This window comes from Lampris incognitus, chromosome 2, assembly GCF_029633865.1.
Source record: "Lampris incognitus isolate fLamInc1 chromosome 2, fLamInc1.hap2, whole genome shotgun sequence".
NCBI classification, from domain to species: Eukaryota; Metazoa; Chordata; class Actinopteri; order Lampriformes; family Lampridae; genus Lampris; species Lampris incognitus.
The window spans coordinates 86,119,655-86,143,491 of record NC_079212.1 but is presented as its reverse complement, the minus strand read 5'-3'; the positions used below and the strand labels follow the sequence as shown (position 1 = coordinate 86,143,491).

General features: G+C 47.9%; 1 protein-coding gene across 1 annotated transcript in view; it reads right to left on the bottom strand.

Moving 5' to 3' along the window:
- The window catches only part of LOC130107877 (inositol 1,4,5-trisphosphate receptor type 1), a 204,821-nt gene that overhangs the window by 122,105 nt on the left and 58,879 nt on the right, over positions 1 to 23,837 (bottom strand). Inside the window, exons 5-12 of the mRNA XM_056274659.1 lie at positions 22,725 to 22,811; positions 21,512 to 21,670; positions 18,483 to 18,581; positions 18,004 to 18,087; positions 17,671 to 17,817; positions 17,424 to 17,519; positions 16,806 to 16,850; positions 9,434 to 9,588 (exon numbers count right to left, since the gene is read on the bottom strand). Coding sequence (XP_056130634.1) covers positions 9,434 to 9,588; positions 16,806 to 16,850; positions 17,424 to 17,519; positions 17,671 to 17,817; positions 18,004 to 18,087; positions 18,483 to 18,581; positions 21,512 to 21,670; positions 22,725 to 22,811 — 872 coding nt within the window. The remainder of the gene's footprint in view (positions 1 to 9,433; positions 9,589 to 16,805; positions 16,851 to 17,423; positions 17,520 to 17,670; positions 17,818 to 18,003; positions 18,088 to 18,482; positions 18,582 to 21,511; positions 21,671 to 22,724; positions 22,812 to 23,837) is intronic.

Here is a 23,837-nt window from a genome sequence, read left to right as displayed (position 1 = left end):
AGCGACGTCTTTTTCAGGGACGTCCCTGCTTATTTCAGCAAGACAATGCCAAGCCACATTCTGCACGTGTTACACCAGCGGGGCTTCGTAGTAAAAGAGTGCGGGTACTGGACTGGCCTGCCTGCAGTCCAGACCTGTCTCCCATTGAACATGTGTGGTGCATTATGAAGCGCACAATACGACAACGGAGACCCCGGACTGTTGAGCAACTGAAGTCGTACATCAAGCGAGAATGGGAAAGAATTCCACCTACCAAGCTTCAACAATTAGTGTCCTCAGTTCCCAAATGCTTATTGAGTGTTGTTAAAAGGAAAGGTGGTGTAACACAGTGGTGAACATGCCCCTGTCCTAGCTTCTTTGGAACGTGCTGCAGGCATCAAATTCACAATGAGTGAATATTTGCAGAAAACAATAAAGTTTATCAGTTTGAACATTAAATGTCTTGTCTTTGTAGTGTATTCAACTGAATATAGGTGGAAAAGGATTTGCAAATCATTGTATTCTGTTTTTATTTACATTTTACACAATGTCCCAACTTCATTGGAATTGGGGTTTGTAGACGGTGGGAAAGCTGAGAAAGAGATGGAGCGATGGGAGAACAGAGAGGAAGCTCTGCAGGCTGGGGTTGGACATGAGGCTGCAGGAGCAGGACACTTATCAACTACACTAGCTACGCATGCTGGGTATGAAGTACCAACATCTAATGTTTTTATCAGACTAGGACCAAAAGTTATTTCCATCCATCCATTGTCTGAACCGCTTATCCTGCTCTCAGGACATGAGGATGCTGGAGCCTATCCCAGCAGCCATTTGGCGGCAGGCTGAGAGACACCCTGGACAGGCCGCCAGGCCATCACAGGGCCCACCCACCCACCCACACACACACACACACACACACACCTACCTAGGGGCAATGTAGTATGGCAGTCACCTGACCTACATGTCTTTGGACTGTGGGAGGAAACCGGAGCCCCCGGAGGAAACCCACGCAGACACGGGGAGAACGCGCAAACTCCACACAGAGGACGACCCGGGACGACCCCCAAGGTTGGACTACCCCGGGGCTCGAACCCAGGACCTTCTTGCTGTGAGGCAACTGCACTAACCACTGCGTCACCGTGCTGCCCACCGAAAGTTATCTATTGATTGATTTTCACTGCAACATTCTTAAACATCACAACATGTTGTTCAGCGTGTATCAGCCATCACACTGGGAGAACTGACAGACTGCTGCAAGTCCCAATACTCTGTATGTGGCAAGTGACAACATTTACTCAAGTCAAACAACACTCATATCAGAGGAACAGTGCATTGATAAATGTTCTCCATTTACAATTAGAATTGTAACACTCAATGGCATTACTTCCCCGCAGGGGGCAAAAGTCGATATGCAATATGATATCTGTATTTCACTATGATATCTGCATTTCAACATGATATCTGTATTTCACTATGATATCTGCATTTCACTATGATATCTGCATTTCACTATGATATCTGCATTTCCATATATCTGTATTTCACTATGGTATCTGTATTTCAATAAGATATCTGTATTTTAATGATATCTGTATTTTACTATATCTGTATTTCACTACGATATCTGTATTTCACTACGATATCTGTATTTCTATATGATATCTGTATTTCACTACGATATCTGTATTTCTATATGATATCTGTATTACACTACGATATCTGTATTTCAATATATCTGTATTTCACTATGATATCTGTAACTGTGATATCTGTATTTTAATATGATACTGTGGCGGACACTAGGGGCTATGCCTCTCACCCAGCAGGACTGTGAGCTGGGGGCGTGGTTTACGTTCCCGGGCTCGCCAGTACAGGGTTGTTCCTGCTGCAGTTGGTTTTTGGAGTTGAGGAATAAAGTTCAAACTCGCCTTCGTCTCCTGTGTTTTTCCTCATCCTGCCACATTGGTGACCCCGAATTGAACATGTTTGGAGCAGAAGAAGAGTGTGAATCCACTTCGGCCACGCCGCCCCAACTCTCACAGCCGGCCGTTCTCGCCGCGGCTGTGAAGCTCCCAGAGTTCTGGCAGAGCGACCCGGCCTCGTGGTTCCAGCATGTCGAGGTGCTGTTCCACCTGCGTGGAATCTCCGCGGACGACTCCAGATACTATTTGGTCGTCGCTGCGCTGGATCAGCAGTCCACACGCCGGGCCATGCAGCTGTTGCGCGCCCCTCCGCAACACGGTAAATACGTCGCCCTCAAACATCTTCTGCTCCGGAGGTACAGCCTATCAGCCGCAGAGAGGGCAGATAGGATCCTTTCCCTATCCAGTTTGGGCGACGGGACGGCTGTGGATCTCATGGACAATATGCTGTCACTGCTAGGCTCGGACGAAGGTGGATTCCTTTTCCCGCACGTTTTCCTGCGCCAGCCCGCGTCTCCTGTGCGCGCGGCTTTGGCTAACTCCCCGTGTCTGGCCGCTGGTGACTGCCGAGGTTTGGCTGAGGAGGCCGATCGGGTCCTGCTGGCTACCAGACGGTTCTCTGTGCAGAGTGTGGCATCAGAGCCTCTGCAGCCGGCGTCGGAGGACGCGGACCCGGCAGTGGTGGCTAAGTGACAGCCCGGAGACGGCGCGGGAGCGGCCTCTGTTTCTTCCACCAGCGGTTCGGCGGCACGGCGAGGCGCTGCGTCCCTCCGTGCAAGTTTGAGGCGCCGGGAAACTCCAGGGCAGCGCTCAGTAGCAGCTGTGGGCGCTGGTGGACGTAGTGAGCTGCTCTTCATTAAGGACACGATGTCAGGAAGACGGTTTCTGGTGGACTCAGGCTCGCAAAAGAGCCTACTCCCTCCTGCTAAGACAGACAGGTCGGCTGAAGACGGCGGCCCACAGTTGAGTGCAGCTAACGGTTCGTCCATTGCGACGTTTGGCACAAGGTTGGTGACTGTTTGCTTCCACGGGCGCCATTTTGAGTGGGACTTTGTAGTCGCCGCCATTACTGTTCCTATTATCAGCGCGGATGTTCTGTGTGCTAATGGTCTGCTGCTTGATGTTGCAAACCGCCGTTTAATTGATGCTGTGTCTTTCGCCACTGTTCCGTGCGAGACAGGGGGAGCCGGGCCATTAACACATGCTAACTTTTTAGCATTAGGGGATGTTTTTCAGCGTTTGCTGGCGGATTTTCCGTCGGTGACTACGCCTGCCTTTTCCACTGCGGTTACTAAACACGGGGTAGAACATTTCATTCCCACTCTGGGACCGCCAGTTTTTGCGCGTGCGCGGCACCTCGACGCAGTACAATTGGCTACAGCTAAGGAGGAGTTCGCCATCATGGAGCGTCTGGGTATAGTGAGGCGTTCCAACAGCCCGTGGGCCTCGCCGCTTCACATGGTGCCCAAGGCGGATGGGTCGTGGCGGCCTTGCGGCGACTTTCACCGCCTGAACAACGTCACCGCCAATGACCGCTATCCCATCCCACACATACAGGACTTTTCCATACGCCTGGCAGGTACCACTATTTTCTCTAAGGTGGACCTGGTGCGCGGCTATCATCAGGTTCCTGTGTGCGCAGAGGACGTGCCCAAGACCGCAGCTATCACCCCATTTGGGCTTTTTGAGTTCATGCGCGTGCCTTTTGGCTTGAAGGGGCAGCGCAAACCTTTCAGAGGCTGATGGACTCAGTGTTGCGTGACCTTGCTTTCGTGTTCGTTTATCTCGACGACATATTAGTGGCCAGTCCGTCAGCTGAAGAGCACCTGAAACAGGTTTTCCGTCGTTTGGACGAACACGGCCTGATGGTCAACCCGGCCAAGTGTCAGTTTGGACTGCCGGTGATTGACTTCTTGGGTCACCGCATTTCGCCGCAAGGCGCGGTCCCGTTGCCTTCTAAGGTGCAAGCGGTGGCGGAATTTCCCCGCCCGGTCTCTGTTAAGGCATTGCAGGAATTCTTGGGCATGGTGAATTTCTATAACCGTTTCCTCCCTCGCGCTGCCCACCTCCTTCAGCCACTTTACGAAGCCCTGCGGCTTAAGAAGGTTAACGACCCTGTCGACTGGACTCCCGAACAGGTCCAGGCCTTTGACGGAGCTAAGTGCGCCCTGGCTAATGCTGCCCTCCTCGCCCATCCCACACCCACGGCGTCCACAGCTTTAACGACCGATGCGTCTGACATAGCCGTGGGGGCTGTGGTTGAACAGCGTGTGGTGAATGCATGGCAGCCACTCGGATTTTTTAGCCGCAAACTGCGAGATAGCGAGCGCAAGTACAGCGTTTTTGACCGGGAGTTGCTGGCACTGCACCTTGCAACCCGGCATTTCCGTTTCCTGCTGGAGGGTCGCCCATTCACGGCTTATGTGGATCATAAACCGCTGACTTTCGCCATGTCCAAGGTGACTGAGCCGTGGTCTGCTCGTCAGCAGCGCCACCTAGCGGCAATCTCCGAGTTCACAACGGACATTCAGCATGTGGCCGGGAAGTCCAACCCTGGTGCTGATTGTCTGTCGCGTGTGCTTGTGTGTCCTGTGCACCTCGGTGTGGATTTCTCCGCTATGGCTACCGTCCAGCCCAGCGACCCGGACGTCCTTGCCCTTAGGTCAATGCGGACCGGCCTCAAGCTGGAGGACGCTGTGATGCAGGAAGGCAGTCCTGCCCTCCTCTGTGATGTCTCCACAGGCCGTCCCCGCCCCGTTGTTCCAGTGGCCTGGCGCCGTCGAGTTTTCGATTCGATTCACTCCCTCTCGCACCCTGGAGTTCGGGTGTCGGTGAAGTTGGTCGGATCCACGTTCGTCTGGCCTGGCCTCCGCAAGGACGTCAAGGGGTGGGCTGCTGCATGTGTAGCGTGCCAGCGCGCTAAGGTTCACCAGCACACTAAGTCGCCCCTCGAACCGTTTCCGATCCGGCCAGACGTTTCGACCACGTGCATGTGGACCTGGTGGGCCCTCTACCTTCTTCACAGGGTTTTACGCACCTGCTCACAATGGTGGATCGGACCACCAGGTGGCCAGAGGCTGTCCCTCTGTCCTCCACAACATCCTCGGATGTTGCACGCGCTTTTCTTTCCTCCTGGGTCGCCCGTTTCGGCACTCCGTCAGATATCACCTCAGACAGGGGCCCCCAGTTCGTGTCAGAGCTCTGGTCGGCACTTGCGCAATCCTTGGGTGTGCAGGTACACCGCACTACCGCGTATCACCCTTAGGCTGACGGCTTGTGTGAACGTTTTCACCGGTCACTCAAGGCAGCGCTGCGTGCTGCGCTCTCGGATGGTAACTGGGTGGATCGTTTACCTTGGGTTATGCTCGGGTTGCGTTCGGCTCCTAAGGAGGACCTCGACGCGTCACCCGCTGAGCTGGTGCTCGGTCAGCCGCTCCGCGTCCCTGGGGAATTTTTGCCTGGGAGTTCCGCTCCTCGACCCCGTCCGGCCGTTTATACTTTTTTGTCTGACAGCACTCGAGTTCCAGGCCCCATTCACCACTGTTTTCCGCGGTCGTTCGTGCCTGCGGAGCTCATGTCGGCTCGTTTTGTTTTTGTACGGCATGATGCTCACCGCTCGCCCCTCCAACCCCCATACGATGGCCCATTTCAGGTTCTTGAGACGGGTCCTAAGGGTTTTGTGCTGGATATGGGTGGGCGTAGGGAGCGTGTCACGCTTGATAGGCTTAAACCGGCACACAGGGTGGCAGGCGAAGTTGTGTTTCCGGCCCAGGTTCCCCGTCGGGGTCGTCCTCCTTCCAGGACCCCGGCAGTGTCTTCACGGGTTCAGCGTTCTGCTTCTCAGCCGGCTTTGGACAGTGTTTCACCTACTGTTTCGGCTGAGGGACGGCGCAGCCGTTATGGCAGGCTGCTTAAGCCTCCAGTGAGACACTGATTTATCCAGGAGTCCCTTCTGGGTGTTCGGGGGGGGGGGCTGTGTGGCGGACACTAGGGGCTATGCCTCTCACCCAGCAGGGCTGTGAGCTGGGGGTGTGGTTTACGTTCCCGGGCTTGCTGGTGCAGGGTTGTTCCTGCTTTAGTTTGGTTTTGGAGCTGAGGAATGAACAGCAAACTCGCCTTCGTCTCTTGTGTTTTTTCCTCATCCTGCCACAATATCTGTATTTCACTATATCTGTATTTCACTGTGATATCTGTATTTCACTATGATATCTGTATTTCACTATATCTGTATTTCACTGCGATATCTGTATTTCACTGTGATATCTGTATTTCACTATGATATCTGTATTTCACTATGATATCTGTATTTCAATGTAATATCTGTATTTCACTGCGATATCTGTATTTCAATGTGATATCTGTATTTCACTATGATATCTGTATTTCACTGTGATATCTGTATTTCACTATGATATCTGCATTTCACTATGATATCTGCATTTCACTGTGATATCTGTATTTCAATGTGATATCTGTATTTCACTATCATAGCTGTATTTCACTATGATATCTGTGTTTCACTATGATACCTGTATTTCCATATGATATGTGTTTCACTATATTATCTGTATTTCACTGTGATATCTGTATTTTCCATACGATATCTGTATTTCACTATATCTGTATTTCCATATGATATCTGTGTCTCTTATTTCCATATGATATCTGCATTTCAGTATATCTGTATTTCCATATGATATCTGTATTTCACTATATCTGTATTTCCATATATCTGTATTCAGTATATCCGTATTTCACTATGATATCTGTATCTCTTATTTCCACATGATATCTGTATTTCACTGTGATATCTGCATTTCCATATGATATCTGTATTTCACTGTACTTCTATGATATCTGTATTTCAGTATGATATCTGTATTTCTATATATCTGTATTTCACTATGATATCTGTATTTCTATATGATATCTGTATTTCCATATGATATCTGTTTTTCACTATGATATCTGTATTTCACTATATCTGTATTTCCATATGATATCTGTATTTCCATATGGTATCTGTATTTCTATATATCTGTATTTCAAAAATGATATCTGTATTTCACTATGATATCTGTATTTCACTATATCTGTATTTCACTGTGATATCTGTATTTCACTATGATATCTGTATTTCACTGTGATATCAGTATTTCACCATGCTATCTGTATTTCACTATGATAGCTGTATTTCACTATGATATCTGTATTTCACTATATCTGTATTTCACTATGATATCTGTATTTCACTATGATATCTGTATTTAACTGTGATATCTGTATTTCACTATGATATCTGTATTTCACTATGATATCTGTATTTCACTGTGATAGCTGTATTTAACTGTGATATCTGTATTTCACTGTGATATCTGTATTTCACTGTGATATCTGTATTTCACTGTGATATCTGTATTTCACTATGCTATCTGTATTTCACTACGCTATCTGTATTTCACCGTGATATCTGTATTTCACTGTGCTATCTGTATTTCACTGCGCTATCTGTATTTCACTGTGCCATCTGTATTTCACTGTGCTATCTGTATTTCACTGTGCTATCTGTATTTCACTGTGCCATCTGTATTTCACTGTGCTATCTGTATTTCACTGTGATATCTGTATGTCAGCCTGACAACGTTCACTCTGCAGCGCATAACTCTCTCTGAGTTGTAAAACATTAGTCTGCTTTTGCGTCCTCATGGCTTTCTCTTAAAGATTGCTGAACAAAAGACTAAAATGGATCACGTATACACCGATCAAATGTTCTGTAGCCAAAAACTGTTTTTGTAGGGAACAAGTTTACATGTGTGCTACAGTAGATCGGTCATAGAATAGAATGTAAGGTATGTGTTTTTAAAATGCAGCGCTATTATAATTATCCGGTTCCCTTAAAACAGACTCTCTGGTATGCCCTCCACAAAAACAAAAACACAAAAAAAAGCTGTAAATAAATACAGTATTTGAGTAGAATTACCTGGTTAATTACACATCCAGCTACGTTTATGCAGACAATTACAGCAATTGCGTTGACTGGGTAATTTGCAGTTTCCTCCTACTTTCATTTTAAGGCAATCTGATGAATATGGGTCGAACTGTGAAATCTGAGAGGAATGACATTGTGTTCCTTTTTTGAGCATCATTCAATTTCACATTTTTGTTAAATCTGTGACAGGATAGGGATGTCAGCCCCCCCCAACAAAGTTGACAGGGAAACTGGCACCATGCCAAAGCACAACAGAAAACACTGCAGCTGGACAGGAACTGCAATCACTTTTACTTGATGCTGCACAAAGTTTCACACCCATACACAGATACAAACACACACACACACACCCTATCCTACGTATGTAAATTCAAAGTTGTTGTATTTTTTTCCATCGCCAGACATTTTTGGGTAAAACACAGTAAATGATACATTGAGCCATTTTTTGCCAAAACCTCAACTGTTACACCACACTTGCGCGCATGTGCACACGCGCACACATACACACACGAGTGTGTCGTGTCAGAAGCAGATTCTGGGTTTGGAGCAGCTCATTATTAAGTGTGAAAAAATAATATCTGGACTGGATCCCTGCCCATTTACACCCAGTATGACAGTAAATCCCAGCAGTGTTTAGTGTCAGTTACAGTAAGCTACACACACCCTATCACACACACACACACACACACACGCACACACACACACGCTTTCATAGATTACATGTACCATTTAAAGATGACCAGATGTAGAGGGGAAGTTCTCTCTGCAGTCTTGCCGACACAGCAAAGGGTGAGATCAGGGAATGGACTGTGTGTGCTACTAGCAGCACAGCTCAGAGCAAGTTTGAGCTCATGAGGTTGGATGTATTTTTCTTAGAGAATGTTACATAAATGTGGGCTGCAGGGGCGTCCGGGTAGTGTAGCGGTCTATTCCGTTGCCTACCAAGATGGGGATCACCAGTTCGAATCCCCATGTTACCTCCGGCTTGGTTGGGTGTTCCTACAGACACAATTGGCCGTGTCTGGGGTATGTGTCCTGGTCGCTGCAGTAGCACCTCATCTGGTCGGTCGGGGCGTCTGCTCGGGGGGGGAGGGGGAACTGGGGGGAATAGCGTGATCCTCCCACGTGCTACGTCCCCCTGGTGAAACTCCTCACTGTCAGGTGAAAAGGAGCGGCTGGCAACTCCACATGTATTGGAGGAGACGTGGTAGTCTGCAGCCCTTCCCTGATCGGCAGAGGGGGTGGAGCAGCGACCGGGACGGCTCGGAGGAGTGGGGTAATTGGCCAAGTACAATTGGGGAGAAAAGGGGGGGGGATTCCCCCCCAAAAAAATGTGGGCTGCAAATATAACATGTTTGTGTGCAAGGAGTTAGTGATTTGGACTAGTTTTCTTGGCAACACCTTCACCATAATCTGTCAGAATGTGTGCAAGTCACTGCATTTGCAGGGATGCACTGAATACCCGATACAAATACTAGTCTGGGAGGAACAGCTGTCTGAAATTTCTGTCTCTCTTAAGGCAATAAATGTGTGATCAACCTACCTGGGCACCAGTGAGTCTCCCCCTCTCAAGGTGGTGGGGTCAAGCTCAAATATAGAGGAGATGTCATTTCCGTCGGGAACAGAGACCAGGGTGTACATGACCTTATCCTGGGCATTTCTCAAACGTGCGCGCAAGGCCTCCTGCTCCGAGTCCAGCTGAAGTGGTGGGGGAAAGCAAATACTCAATATGATAATGTTCATGTTTTATATATCTCCACCACATGCATATATTAAACACACACACACACACACACAAACCTAAACCACCTGCCTAACATTGTGTAGGTCCCCCTTGTGCCACCAAAACAGCTCTGACTGGTCAAGGCATGGACTCCACAAGACCTCTGAAGGTGTCCTCTGGTATCTGGCACCAAGACATTAGCAGCAGATCCTTAAATCCTGTAAGTTGTGAGGTGGGGCCTCGATAGATCGGACTTGTTTTTTCAGCATATCCCACAGATGCTCATTGGATTGAGATCTGGGGAATTTGGAGGCCAAGGCAACACCTTGAACTCTTTGTCATGTGCCTCAAACCATTCCTGAATAATTGTGCAGTGTGGCAGGGAGCATCATCCTGCTGAAAGAGGCCACTGCCATCAGGGAATACCATTACCATAAAGGGGTGGACCTGGTCTGTAACAACGTTTAGGTAGGTATTACGTGTCAAATAACGTCCACATGAATGCCAGTACCCAGGGTTTCCCAGCAGGACATCGCCCAGAGCATCACACTGCCTCCACCGGCTTGCCTTCTTCCCATAATGCATCCTGGTGCCATCTCTAACCAAGGTAAACAACACATGCACTCAGCCATCCACATGATTTAAAAGAAAACGTGATTCATCAGATCAGGCCACCTTCTTCCATTGCTACATGGTCCAGTTCTGACACTCATGTGCCCATTGTAGGTGCTTTCAATCGTGGGCAGGGGTCATCATGGGTACTCTGCAGCTACGCAACCCCATACGCAGCAAGCTGCAACACAGTGTTCTGACACCTGTCAATCATAGCCAGCATTAACCTTTTCAGCAATTTGAGCTAGAGCAGTTGTTCTGTGGGATCGGACCAGACGGGCTAGCCTTCACTCCCCATGCGCATCGATGATTCTTGGGCACCCATGACCCTGTCGCCGGTTCACCAGTTGTTCTTTCTTGTACCACTTTTGGTAAGTACTGAGCACTGCATACCAGGGACACCCCACAAGACCTGCGATTTTGGAGATGCTCTGACCCAGTCGTCTAGCCATCACAATCTGGCCCTTGTTAAAGTCACTCAGATCCTTACGCTTGCCCATTTTTCCCGCTTCCAGCACATCAACTTAAAGAACTGACTGTTTACTTCTTGCCTAAAAATCCCACTCCTTGACAGGTGCCATTGTACCAAGATAATCAATGTTATTCATTTCATCTATCAGTGGTTTCAATGTTTTGGCTGATTATACACATACAAACATATTTTGGGCTTACAGTCTGGGGAAAAAAACACACACCAGACAGGGAAAAACTAGTGTCACAGAACTCAAATACACTTTATTAATGAAACAAGAGCTGAATCAAACTGAGGCTCTTCCTGGTTGGGGTCCTTCTTTACGGTGCACTGGGAGACTAACAGGGGTCGCTCTGGAAGACAGAAAGGAGAGGGAGTGAGACACAAGAGGGAAAGAAGGTACCAAGCCATCTTTGCCGTTGTCCACGGTAGTCTCACTCCACCATCTGGATGCCGGGGTCACTCTCCCTCCAATGCCTTTGTCACAGAATATGGTCAAAAACCCACGTCCTTTTTCAGCAAGCTGTATTCATGTTTCTCCCCTCCACTTCCAGTCTTGTTTTTTTTTTGGCTTGAGCAGAGTGATTGCAGACTAGCTCTCTCTCCAGGTCTGCCAGGGATAGGCATAGTCGTAGTGGAAGTTCAAGACTACTCTCAATGGCTTCCTTCGGAGCACTCACAACCCCCCCCCCCCAAAAAATAGCTTCATGCCAGTGCAGGGAGCAACAGCCCAGTGCCACCCATCCCTGGGGGAGAGGGCATCTCCATTGCCATGGTCCTTCCTAGCTTCGTGCTCTACCTTGAAGGCAAAATCCTGCAATTCTAGAAAACAGCGTGTGATGCGTGCATTTTTCTGTTTAAGCAGAGCCATTTCAATGGAGCATGATCTGTCACCAAGGTAAACTTCCTGCCTAATAGGTAATATTGCAGTTTGTGCATTGCCCATTTCAGTGCCAAGGCTTCTTTTTCTATAGTAGCATAATTCTTCTCTTGCTTTAGGAGTCTATGGCTGATATATACAATGGGGTGCTCGTCCCCATTTATCACCTGTGACAGGACTGCCCCAAGGCATCTGCCTGGAAGATGAAGGGGCACTCGAAGTTCAGGGTAGCCAAGGCTGGTTCTCTGCAGAGGGCCTCTCATAGTCGGACGAAGGCAGCTTCGGCTTCCTCAGTCCACTGGATCTGGTGTGGTTTTCGTTTTCTGAGTTAGATGAGAACACACAGCAGGGCGGCGACTGCCATATAATTTGGCACAAACTGACTATAATACCCTACTAAGCCCACCTGCTTCTTCGTGTTGGGCCGGGGCCAGTGGGCAATGCTGTTCACCTTATTTTGTTACTGCTTCACCATGCCCTTTCAAATAGTGTGTCCCAGATAATTGGTCTCTAATCTTAGGTGGCATTTGCTGGGGTTCATGACCAGACCTGCCTCTCTCAGGGCACAAAGGATTGCCCTCAAGTGTGGGCAGTGGGTGTCCCAGTCTGTGCTGTAAATGACAATATCATCGAGGCACACAGCTGCATATTTCTGATGGGGCCAGAGTATCTTATCCATTGGAAGGTGGCCAGTGCTCCATGGAATCCGAAGGGAAGGATTGTGTATTGGTACAGGACATCTGGTGTCAAGAAGGCAGTCTTCTCCTTGGTCCTGTTGATGAGTAGTACCTGCCAGTATCTTTTGGTGAGGTCCAGGGTACTGATGAACTGGGCAGTTCCTAACCTCCCAATGAGCTTGTTGACCCTGGGCATTGGATAAGTATCAAACTGATATCTCATTCAGCATTCTAAAATCACTACAGAAGTGAGGACTCCAATCCGGCTTAGGAACCAGAACTATTGGGCTGGACCAGGCACTGTATGACTTCTCAGTGACCCCCATCTTAAGCATCTTCAGACCCTCCTCTCTCACCATCTGCCTCCTAGCCTCTGGTATACGATATGGCTGTTGGCACACTATTCTTCCTGTTTCTGTGACAATGTTATGCTGTATTACTGTGGTCCTACCAGGCTGGTTGGAGAACACATCTTGGAATTGCCCCATCAACTCCCTCAGGTCTTGCTTTTGATTTACCGAGAGTTGGTCTCCCATGGGAACAGGCTCCGGTGTCAGGTTTGGATCATGGGCCATCAAGGTTGCTGTGGGGGTCGTACTACTTCTTCACGAGGTTCACATGATATTATTTTAGTTCACTGGTGCCATTTTTCTTCCATCACCTCATATGGCCCCTGACATCTCACTAGGAATTCACACTCAGTGGAAGAGACCAGTATTAGCACTTTCTCACCTGGATGGAATTCCTGGATCTGGACCCTTCAATTATATATCCATGCCTACCCCTCCTGATTCTTCTGCATGTGTTCTTTCACCACTGGCCAGACCTGTGCCATGCACCATTGCATCTGGTCCTAATGCTCTATCACAGAATGGTGGGGCGAGGGCTGCTGTTCCCATAACTCCTTGGCTATGCCTGGTTGGCCTCTAGGTTGCCGGCCATACAGCAGCTCAAAGAGTGAGAAACCTGTGGAGCTCTGGGGTGCTTCCAGATACAGAATAGGTAGGGGGTACCAGCGGTCCAGGTGCTGGTGTCGTGGGGGCGGTTAGCTGGCATTCGGCACAGTGTCAAGAGTAGTACTTGACTGCCCGTTTGACTCCAAGACAGTAGAACCTTGCCATGATCCACTCGTAGGTTTACTGGGGCCCCAAATGTGCCCAAAGTAGGTGAGTATGAGTGAGATACAGGACCTTAGATATATAGGGTCTGGGTCCAACTAACTACAGTCTTTCGGACTTTATGTATCCTATACAGCAAACCATTTTGTTTTGCAAAGTGAGGATAACTGAGTCCACTTACCCCAGGTTGGGGGACCCCGGCTATCATCTTCACAACTCTCTGTGCTTGGGCCAGATTAAGATACTGGAGTTGGGCTGTGGCAAACCAAACCAGAATGTGGGCATCTCCTGGTTCAGCAAGGAGAAATTCTGAGAAGACCTCCTCTAATCTGATCTCCTCGGAGGCTGATCTATGCTCAGCCCCCTATTCAGCGTACTCCGTGGTGGTTCCTAGAGGGGGTTGTGCTCTGAGCCTTTTCAGACTGGTTGGAGCTTTCCTGGTGGTTGGTAGGTGGTACTACAGCACACATTTGAGCCATGGGTGTCTGCATCTTCTCTTCCCTCTTTCGGTGCATGGTGTTTCCACCACCCCTGGGTGCCTTTTTCTAGAGTTGGTTGAAAAGAGGGCAGTCTCTACCAATTGATATAGGAACTGGGAGGTTGTCGACCACACCAGCTGGCAAAGTTGTCTGTTCTTGGGTGTCCGAAGGTACACAGAGGTTAGTGGGTAAGTACTTACATCACCATGTACACAGGATACATCAACCTCTCCTGTCACTGGTTCTCCTGCATACTCTGGTCTGACAAGGGTTACATTGCTGCCGGAGTTTAGCAGGCCCTCCGTGTCTCTTCCCCGTACCCATACAGGAATGTGCGGTGCCTTCACGTCTTCTGCTCCCAGCAGGAGGTGACATAAAGGCAGGTTGGGGTGGCTGAGTCAGCAGATGGCATGGTCACATCTCTGTCTGGACAATTCCACACTACGTGGCCGTCTTTTCCACATTCATAGCACCTTCTCTCATCCCTCTCCCTGGCTGGTCTTCTTCCTTGGGTGGGGATCGCCCTGACCAGCGTCCTCTGGAACCTCCCTCTTTCAGGTCTGTCTGTTTGGTAATGGCCTGTGCTACAACTCCCTTTCACCCATTCTTCTCTGGTGAGCCGCATCATCTCCATGGTTACCTGAGGATTTTCCAGAAGGCTGATATATATCCAACATCACTCACTCCACCGCTGAAGGCCCATCCCCCTCCGTCAGCCAACTTTGCGTTAGGCGGCAGAGGGATACTATCTGAGCACGGGTGTTGTGGCCTGGGTGGGGTCATACCTCCATGAATGATGGTGGTCTTCAGGTTGTGGTAAGAACTGTCAGGTCCTGACAGGCTGGTTGAGCTTCTCCGATCAAGAACGGGGCTAGGATCCCTCCCCACTCTGCCTCTAGCCACCCTGTACCGTCTGCAGTCCTCACAGCTCCAGGTAGGCCTCTACATTGTCCTCAGCTGTCAATTTAGTCAATACGTTTCTGGGTGTGGGGGTTCTATCCTGGGAGTGCTGGCCCTGCTGGGATAATTATTGCACAGCCACTGCCAGGGTGGCTTGGCAAGGACTGCTTCAATTTCTCTTTTGGGCAGTTGCGACAATCACAGTACCCACATTCTCCACCATATGTGGGCTCCCGGTCTGGGAGACATGCTAGATGAGGACAAACTAGTGTTGCAGAACTCAAATATGCTTTATTAATTAAACAGTGAGGCAGGGAATGGGGCTGAATCAAACTGAGGTTGTTCCTGGTTGGGGGTCCTTCTTTACGGTGCGCTGGGAGACAGAAAGGAGAGGGAGTGAGACATGAAGGAAAAAAGGTACCATGCCATCTTTGCTGTTCATCCGTTGTCCGTGTCTGTCTCTCACTCCACCGTCTGGTTGCCGGGGTCACTCTTCCTCCAATGCCTCTATCACAGAATATGATCAAAAACCCACATGTCCGGTGGCGTGGCAGCCTATTCCGTTGCCTACAAACACGGAAATGCCAGTTTGAATCCTCGTGTTACCGCTGGCTTGGTCGGGCGTCCCTACAGACACAGTTGGCCATCTGTGGGCGGGAAGCTGGATGTGGGCATGTGTCCTGGTCGCTGCACTAGCGCGTCCTCTAGTCGGTCAGGGCGCCTATTCAGGGTGGGGGGGGAACTGGGGGGAATAGCGTGATCCTCCCACATGCTACGTTACTCTGGTGAAACTCCTCACTGTCAGGTGAAAAGAAGCGGCTGGCGACTCCACATGTATCGGAGGAGTCATAGAGTAGCCTGCAGCCCTCCCCAGGTCAGCAAAAGGGGTGGAGCAGTGACCAGGACGGCTCCGAAGAGTGGGGTAATTGGCCAAGTACAACTGGGGGGAGAAAAAGAAAAAGGGGGGGACCCCCCCCCAAAAAAACACATCTCCTTTTTCAACACACTACACTCACGTTTCTCCCCTCCACTCTCCCTTTCCCCAAAGTCTTGGTCTTTTTGGCTCAAGCAGAGTGATTGCTGAGTAGCTGCAGCTGGTGGTTAATTGGAAATAGTCATCAGCTGCTCTTTCTCCAGGTCTGCCAGAGAAAAGCATGGTAGTATTGGGAGTTCAGGACTAATCTCAATGGCTTCCTTTTAGGTAAGCCTACAAATTTTTTTTTTAATATATATATATATACACACACACACACACACATATATATATATATATATATATATATATATATGTGTGTGTGTGTTTGTATGTATGTATTGCTTCAGGCAGTTTCACAGTTGCCATGTGTCTTCAGCAGATGCCATGAGTTCAAGTCACAATGGTCATGGTAACATTGAACAGGAAACAAATAATTTATAGATCAGAGACCTTTTTATGAAAGAGTACAACTCTCTTATCTAATTTCTCTTTAATTGAATATATACCGGCATCATGTTTTTTGCGCTGATTCAATAAACCACGGTTAGGCCAGGAAACACCTATGACCTACTTATAGCAACGAGTATTTCTGATGTACAGCAAAATGGCATTTCCCAATAAAGCTCCAGTATGAAAATTAGGTGATTGCTATTTAACACCACTAAGAACACTATTCAAGAACTGATGAGAGCACATTGTATTTTGTTGTGTTTGCTGCTTGAGTCCACTGTCACGGTTCTGTTCACATGAATACTATTTTTGGTGGCAGTTCCTAAACACATGTGAGCACGCTCAGAGCAGTTCTCCCACAAGTCAATGGGTCTTTTGTTCACAGCTGCCCCTATGCTGAACCGCACAGCTGCAAAGGACCATGAGAAAGAAACGCTTTCCAAGTAAAAGTCTGCCATCTGCTGGTCAGGAACGGGTACTCACTGAGCCTCACGAGAGTCGCTTACTGCAAAACTCAATTCTGCTACCTACTGCTAGACTGAAGGAAATGCTACTTCTCAGTCTGTGTGACAGACCCCTCCATGGAGACCACTCACACCATGCATACTACATTCAGTGGCTCACTTACTGAAGAGCGTGACTCCAAGCACTCCTCTTCATAGTCCGGATTCACCTGCAAAGAGACAGAATGATTTACTTCCTTGACTCAAAAGTCCCACGTCAGAGTTATAAACTGAGACCCATCCATCCATAATCCAAAACGCTTGTCCTACTCAGCGTCACGGGGATGCTGGAGCCTATCCAAGCAGTCACTGGGTGGCAGACGGGGAGACACCCTGGACACGCTGCCAGTCCATCACAGGGCCGACACACACACACACACACACACACACACACACACACACACACACATTCCCACCTAGGGACAATTAGTAAGGCCGATTCACCTGACCTACACGTCTTTGGACTGTGGGAGGAAACTGGAGCACCCGGAGGAAACCCACGGAGACACAGGGAGAACATGCAAACTCCACACAGAGGACAACCCGAGATGACCCCCAAGTTTGGACTACCACGGGGCTCGAACCCAGCACCTTCTTGCTGTGAGGCGACTACGCTAACTACTGCACCACCGTGCCGCCATAAACTGAGATGTCCACCAAAAAAAAACCGGGAAGTTTTTTTTGGGGGGGGGGGGGGGGCGGACGAGCTGTTTCATTCATCAGCAAGTCTGAGACAAGCCCACCTCTGCTGCCAGGTAGTGTCCAGTGGCCAGGTGTTTGAACCGGAACAGGCTGTTCCAGTAGCCTGCCCCACCTCGGCATGGGTCATGCTGGACCACCTGAGGACAAGGAGGATACAATGGTGATATCAATACTTCACTTGCTCATTACCAAATGATACAAACGTGACTAATACAACAGTTTGCACTTAAGGTTACATCTTAAGGTCCATGCTACATTCAGCAGTATCTCCAAACAGTCTTTCCTTACCTCCACCTCCCACAGAGCTTTGCTGCTGGTTGCGGAAGTGGCCGACTGTCGTCCGGTGGTACGAAGGAAGACGTACTGTTTTTTTCTGTGGTCGTCGCAGGTGAGAAATTTCTCTTGCTCTGCGTGAAATAAGCGCACCACGTCACCCTGGGAACAGACAGAATACATTGGCATGTGAAAGCTGAAGTCTGATTTCATCCCTTACACAGGATTCAAATCAGATATATGCATTATTAACGGAGAGGAAGTTGGGAGTAATCCTGGAGTAGGGGTAGTGAACATGCGAGCTGTGAAACTGAGACCCGACTCTCCGGCAGTCCCCGTGAAACAAACCCCTTTCAGTACGACTTCCTGGTTGTCGCTCCACTTCATGAACAACACAATCTTCCAGCTGGTGTTGCAGTTGACAGAATTCACCTGAAACAGAGACCATAAGAGACCCACATGGCCGCAGTTATACAACACCAGCAGTACTCAGGGGGCGCTTCATACTAACGTTACTATGGTTAAGGTTATGATTCCCAACAATGCATATTCTGTTCTGGAAATGTGTGGCTCTTCATGATATTATTTTTTAATCATTAATTAAGTTAATTAATTAAGAATGACTGCCTATGTGCAGTGGTGGTGACACCTGCAGAATGAAAACTTGGGCAAAAACGGATGACAAAGCCGTAGTGTCGCACAACAGGAAGCTAATGACCGAGCCACGCAACTTACACATAATAAACATTATAAATAGACTCAATGGGGCATACGCTGCCACAGACACATGCAGGAGGCAAACATGAGCTGCGGCGGATCAGCCAGACCTCATTGCAGCCTGGATTATCCACGAGCTGGTGTGTGCTGGCATGGAGAGGCTGACCGGCATTCACAGGGTTCAGAACTACTTTGTCCCCAATCACCACCTACAGTCACATCCACATGTACAGCATTCATGCCAACACAACAATCATAAGGGGAGAACACACACACCCAACTTACAAATAGAAAAGTGAGTGTATGAATACTTTTACACCGTTTATAAGAGAATTCGTCTGAACTCAGAGTACACAAACACAGTAAACGAAAAGTGTATTTTAAAGAAAGGTACTTTGCACTGCACTTTGCACTACAGCAGGACAGGGCCTCCAATTGTGGGATCTGTGAGGCCTCCTGGTGCTGAGGCCCTGTGCCGCAGAACTCCTCCTGCTTGGAGAGGAGCCCGGTCTTTTCCTTCCCCAAGCTCACTTTGTTGTTGGGCTTCTGTTCGCTACGTCCTCTCACAGGGGAGGGTTTTGCTGCAGCAACAGCTTCACAGGTAATCACCAGTTTGGTGTTGATCAAATGCCCCTCTAGGGATGAGTGTGACTGGACTCGGACCTCAGGTTCAGGGTTCAGGATGGGAAGGAAGGCCTGAGCCTAGTTCAGTGATTCAGTTTTAGGGAGTCCTGCTGTTACCTACTAATACCAATCTGCTTCTGTTGATGATCTATTACTTAGTCACAAGCGGACTTTGTCCTTTCATTTATAAATGTTACCCAGAACTGATATGTCCACCGTGATAATTTATTATAATTTATCTTAATACCAGTTTGTTTAAAAATAAATGTATTACTTCTGACATATCTGTAATCATCGCCCATCTATGACCTTTGGCAGTCAAACTGTAAACCCAACATGTTCATGGTAACTGACCTTGCTTTTTAACCACTGTGATGGACTGAGACGTCAAATGTTTACAGCAATGTGGGTATGCTTCGACCCATCCATAAGCAATACTAGTGAGGTATGACGTTTTTATACAGCTGTGATGTGTATTTATGATATTGAAATAGAGGAGCCACAGGACGACACAGTAAAGTTTACACAGCACTGACAGCTTCATTTAAGACATGTTTCCAATGTTTGCATTTCCTGTTGTGGCATGTTGACATGTGGTGTGACCACACCGCACCGGCCCTGCACACGTGTATGCAGTAATAACTTGTATGCAGATGTATGTCGTATTAACTTGTACGCAGATGTACACTCACCGGCCACTTTATTAGGCACACCTGTCCAACTGCTCGTTAACGCAAATTTCTAATTAGCCAATCACATGGCAGCACCTCAATGCATTTAGGCATGTAGACATGGTCAAGACGATCTGCTGCAGTTCAAACCGAGCATCAGAATGGGGAAGAAAGGTGATTTAAGTGACTTTGAACGTGGCATGGTTGTTGGTGCCAGACGGGCTGGTCTGAGTATTTCAGAAACTGCTGATCTACTGGGATTTTCACGCACAACCATCTCTAGGGTTTACAGAGAATGGTCCGAAAAAGAGAAAATATCCAGTGAGCGGCAGTTCTGTGGGCGAAAATGCCTTGTTGATGCCAGAGGTCAGAGGAGAATGGCCAGACTGGTTCGAGCTGATAGAAAGGCAACAGTAACTCAAATAACCACTCATTACAACCGAGGTATGTAGAAGAGCATCTCTGAACGCACAACACGTCGAACCTTGAGGCAGATGGGCTACAGCAGCAGAAGACCACACCGGGTGCCACTCCTGTCAGCTAAGAACAGGAAACTGAGGCTACAATTCGCACAGGCTCACCAAAATTGGACAATAGAAGATTGGAAAAACGTTGCCTGGTCTGATGAGTCTCGATTTCTGCTGCGACATTCGGATGGTAGGGTCAGAATTTGGCGTCAACAACATGAAAGCATGGATCCATCCTGCCTTGTATCAACGGTTCAGGCTGCTGGTGGTGGTGTAATGGTGTGGGGGATATTTTCTTGGCACACTTTGGGCCCCTTAGTACCAATTGAGCATCGTGTCAACGCCACAGCCTACCTGAGTATTGTTGCTGACCATGTCCATCCCTTTATGACCACAGTGTTCCCATCTTCTGATGGCTACTTCCAGCAGGATAACGCGCCATGTCATAAAGCTCGAATCATCTCAGACTGGTTTCTTGAACATGACAATGAGTTCACTGTACTCAAATGGCCTCCACAGTCACCAGATCTCAATCCAATAGAGCACCTTTGGGATGTGGTGGACCGGGAGATTCGCATCATGGATGTGCAGCCGACAAATCTGCAGCAACTGCGTGATGCTATCATGTCAATATGGACCAAACTCTCTGAGGAATGTTTCCAGTACCTTGTTGAATCTATGCCACGAAGGATTAAGGCAGTTCTGAAGGCAAAAGGGGGTCCAACCCAGTGCTAGCAAGGTATACCTAATAAAGTGGCCAGTGAGTGTATGTCGTATTAACTTGTACGCCGATGTGTATGTAGTAATAACTTGTATGCAGACGTGTATGTAGTAACTTGTATGTAGTAATAACTTGTATGCAGATGTATGTAGTAATAACTTGCAGGCAGACGTGTATGTAGTAATAACTTGTATGCAGTAATAACTTGCAGGCAGACGTGTAAGTAGTAATAACTTGTATGTAGTAATAACTTGTACAAAGATGTGTAAGTAGTAATAACTTGTATGCAGACATGTATGTAGTAATAACTTGTATGTAGTAATAACTTGTACAAAGATGTGTAAGTAGTAATAACTTGTATGCAGACATGTAGTAATAACTTGTATGCAGACGTGTCAGTAGCAATAACTTGTATGTTGTAATAACTTGTATGCAGACGTGTATGCAGTAATAACTTGTATGTAGTAATAACTTGTATGCAGACGTGTTATGTAGTAATAACTTTTATGCAGATGTGCATGTAGTAATAACTTGTATGTAGTAATAACTTGTATGCAGACGTGTATGCAGTAATAAGTTGTATGTAGAAGTGTATGTAGTAATAATTTGTATGTAGTAATAACTTGTATGCAGACGTGTATGTAGTAATAACTCACGCTGTCACCGATGGAGCGGAGCTTGTAGAAGGGCTGGATGTAGAACCAGGAGCCCTCGTTTCCAGCAGTGTCCAGCATCACCCTCATGGCATTCTTCTCCAGCAGTGCCGGGAGACGCTTGTTCACCGTCAGGTATTTATTGCTCTTCAGGTGGAGAAGCTGAGCAAAACAAGCAAGAAGACCGCTTTAGAGCTGCTCAGACTGCAGACGTCATTACAACACAGCAAAGTAAACCTGACAGACGACAGCAGGCAACATGATGGACCAGAAATGCGTCAATTTAGGGGTGTCTGGGTGCGTGGCGGTCTATTCCAACACGGGGATCACTGGTTCGAATCCCCGTGTTACTTCCGGCTTGGTCAGCCATCATTACAGACACAGTTGGCCGTGTCTGCGGGTGGGAAGCCGGATGTGGGTATGTGTCCTGGTCGCTGCACTAGTGCCTCCTCTGGTCAGTCAGGGCGCCTGTTCGAGGGGGAACTGGGGGGAATAGCGTGATCCTCCCACAACGCTACGTCTCCCTGGTGAAACTCCTCACTGTCAGGTGAAAAGAATTGGCTGGCGACCCCACATGTATCGAAGGAGGCATTTGGTAGTCTGAAGCCCTCCCCGGATCAGCAGAGGGGGTGGAGCAGAGACCGGGACGGCTCGGAAGAGTGGGGTAATTGGGCGGATACAATTGGGGAGAAAAATGGGAGAAAATCCAAAAACGAAAAGAAAAAAAGAAATGCATCAATTTGAGGCTAGAGAGACAAGTCTTTCTGAGGACTTTTAGAATAAGAATGACCAACAAAGTAAAGATTTATTAGCACATGTTGGCATTCTTAGCAACACGTGGAAGCTGGTATGGTGGCCATTTTCTTTTGTGACTTTGCTAATTAAATGTTTGATCAGTTCATGATGCAATCTGGCTGCTTCTCAATGTACGCAGAGCAACAGAAGTGAATCACTTTCACATATTACACTTATCTAACACTGGCACTGGACACCATGTGCCGTTTCATGTGCGCAAGTGCATGAAATGAAACAACAAAGTGCTTCTGATTCTGAAAATATCTCAGTTGGGTCCATTAAAAAGAAAATATGTGAAACATTGTAAATTTAGTGGAATACATTCACTTACTCAACCACCTAGTCAAACATGAGGGTGAAAGAATGTCAACAACAATGTTGAATATTCAGCATAACACACTCACTCATCATGACGACAAACCTGAATAACATTTCCATACTGGATAACTGTTCCAAGGAGCTTTTTGTTTTCAGAGTCATTTTGCTTCTTCTCCAAGTCAGCTGCATGCTGAAGGGCAAGAAGAGAAAACAGGGAAATCATCAGAAAGCAGGAAAATCACTGCCCCAGTACGATGCGTGTACAAATGTTGAAAACGCAGGGGTGGGGATAAACACGACTGATGACCAGGGCAGGCTGCAGTGAATCATTCGCTCAGTGGAGAACCTGATTGGCTGCTGCCTCCCATCCCTCCAGGACCTTGAGGTGGGCAGGAAAGATTGCTGCCGACCCCTCCCACCCTGGGCACCACATTTTTCAGACTCTGCCCTCTGGCAAGAGGCTGAGGTTCATCAGGACCAAAACCTCACACCGCAAGAACAGTTTCTTCCCCTTTGCAGTCGGACTAATCAGCAGCCCCCCCCCCCCACACACACACACACACTGTCTCCACTGACACTTAGGTTTGCCTTTTTTGTGGCAGCCAAAGATCTTGTTATGTTTGGTCCCAGCCTTTCCTCTTATGAGCACATTAAAGAAATCACCAACACTGCCTTTTATTCACTTACGTAACATAGCTAAATTTCGGTCTTTCCTGTCCATGGCTGATGCAGGGACTCTAATACATGCATTTGTTTCATCCAGACTTGATTACTGTAATGTTGTGTTTTCAGGTCTGCCACATGCTGGTACTAAAAGTCTTCAGATGGTTCAGAATGCTGCTGCTGGAATCCTAACTAAATCTAGGAAATTTGACCGTATCACACCAATTCTTGCCTCCCTTCATTGGCTTCCTATCCATGTTAGATCAGAATACAAGGTGCTTCTATAAAATCCTAAATGGGCTTGCCCCATCTTACCTGTCTGATCTCCTTAAAAATACAGGGCTCTTGTGTGCACCCAAAGTTAAAAAGAAGTCAGCTGATGGCAGGGTCTTTTCCTATCGGGCCCGGGTCGTGTGGAATAACCTGCCTGCTGCCATCAGATATTCACAGTCTGTTGTGTCCTTTAAATCCAAACGAGATTTCACTCCCACCTAAAACGACCATGGGCGGTCATTTTGACGGCCCATGGTCGTTTTAGATTTTTAAACTCTAC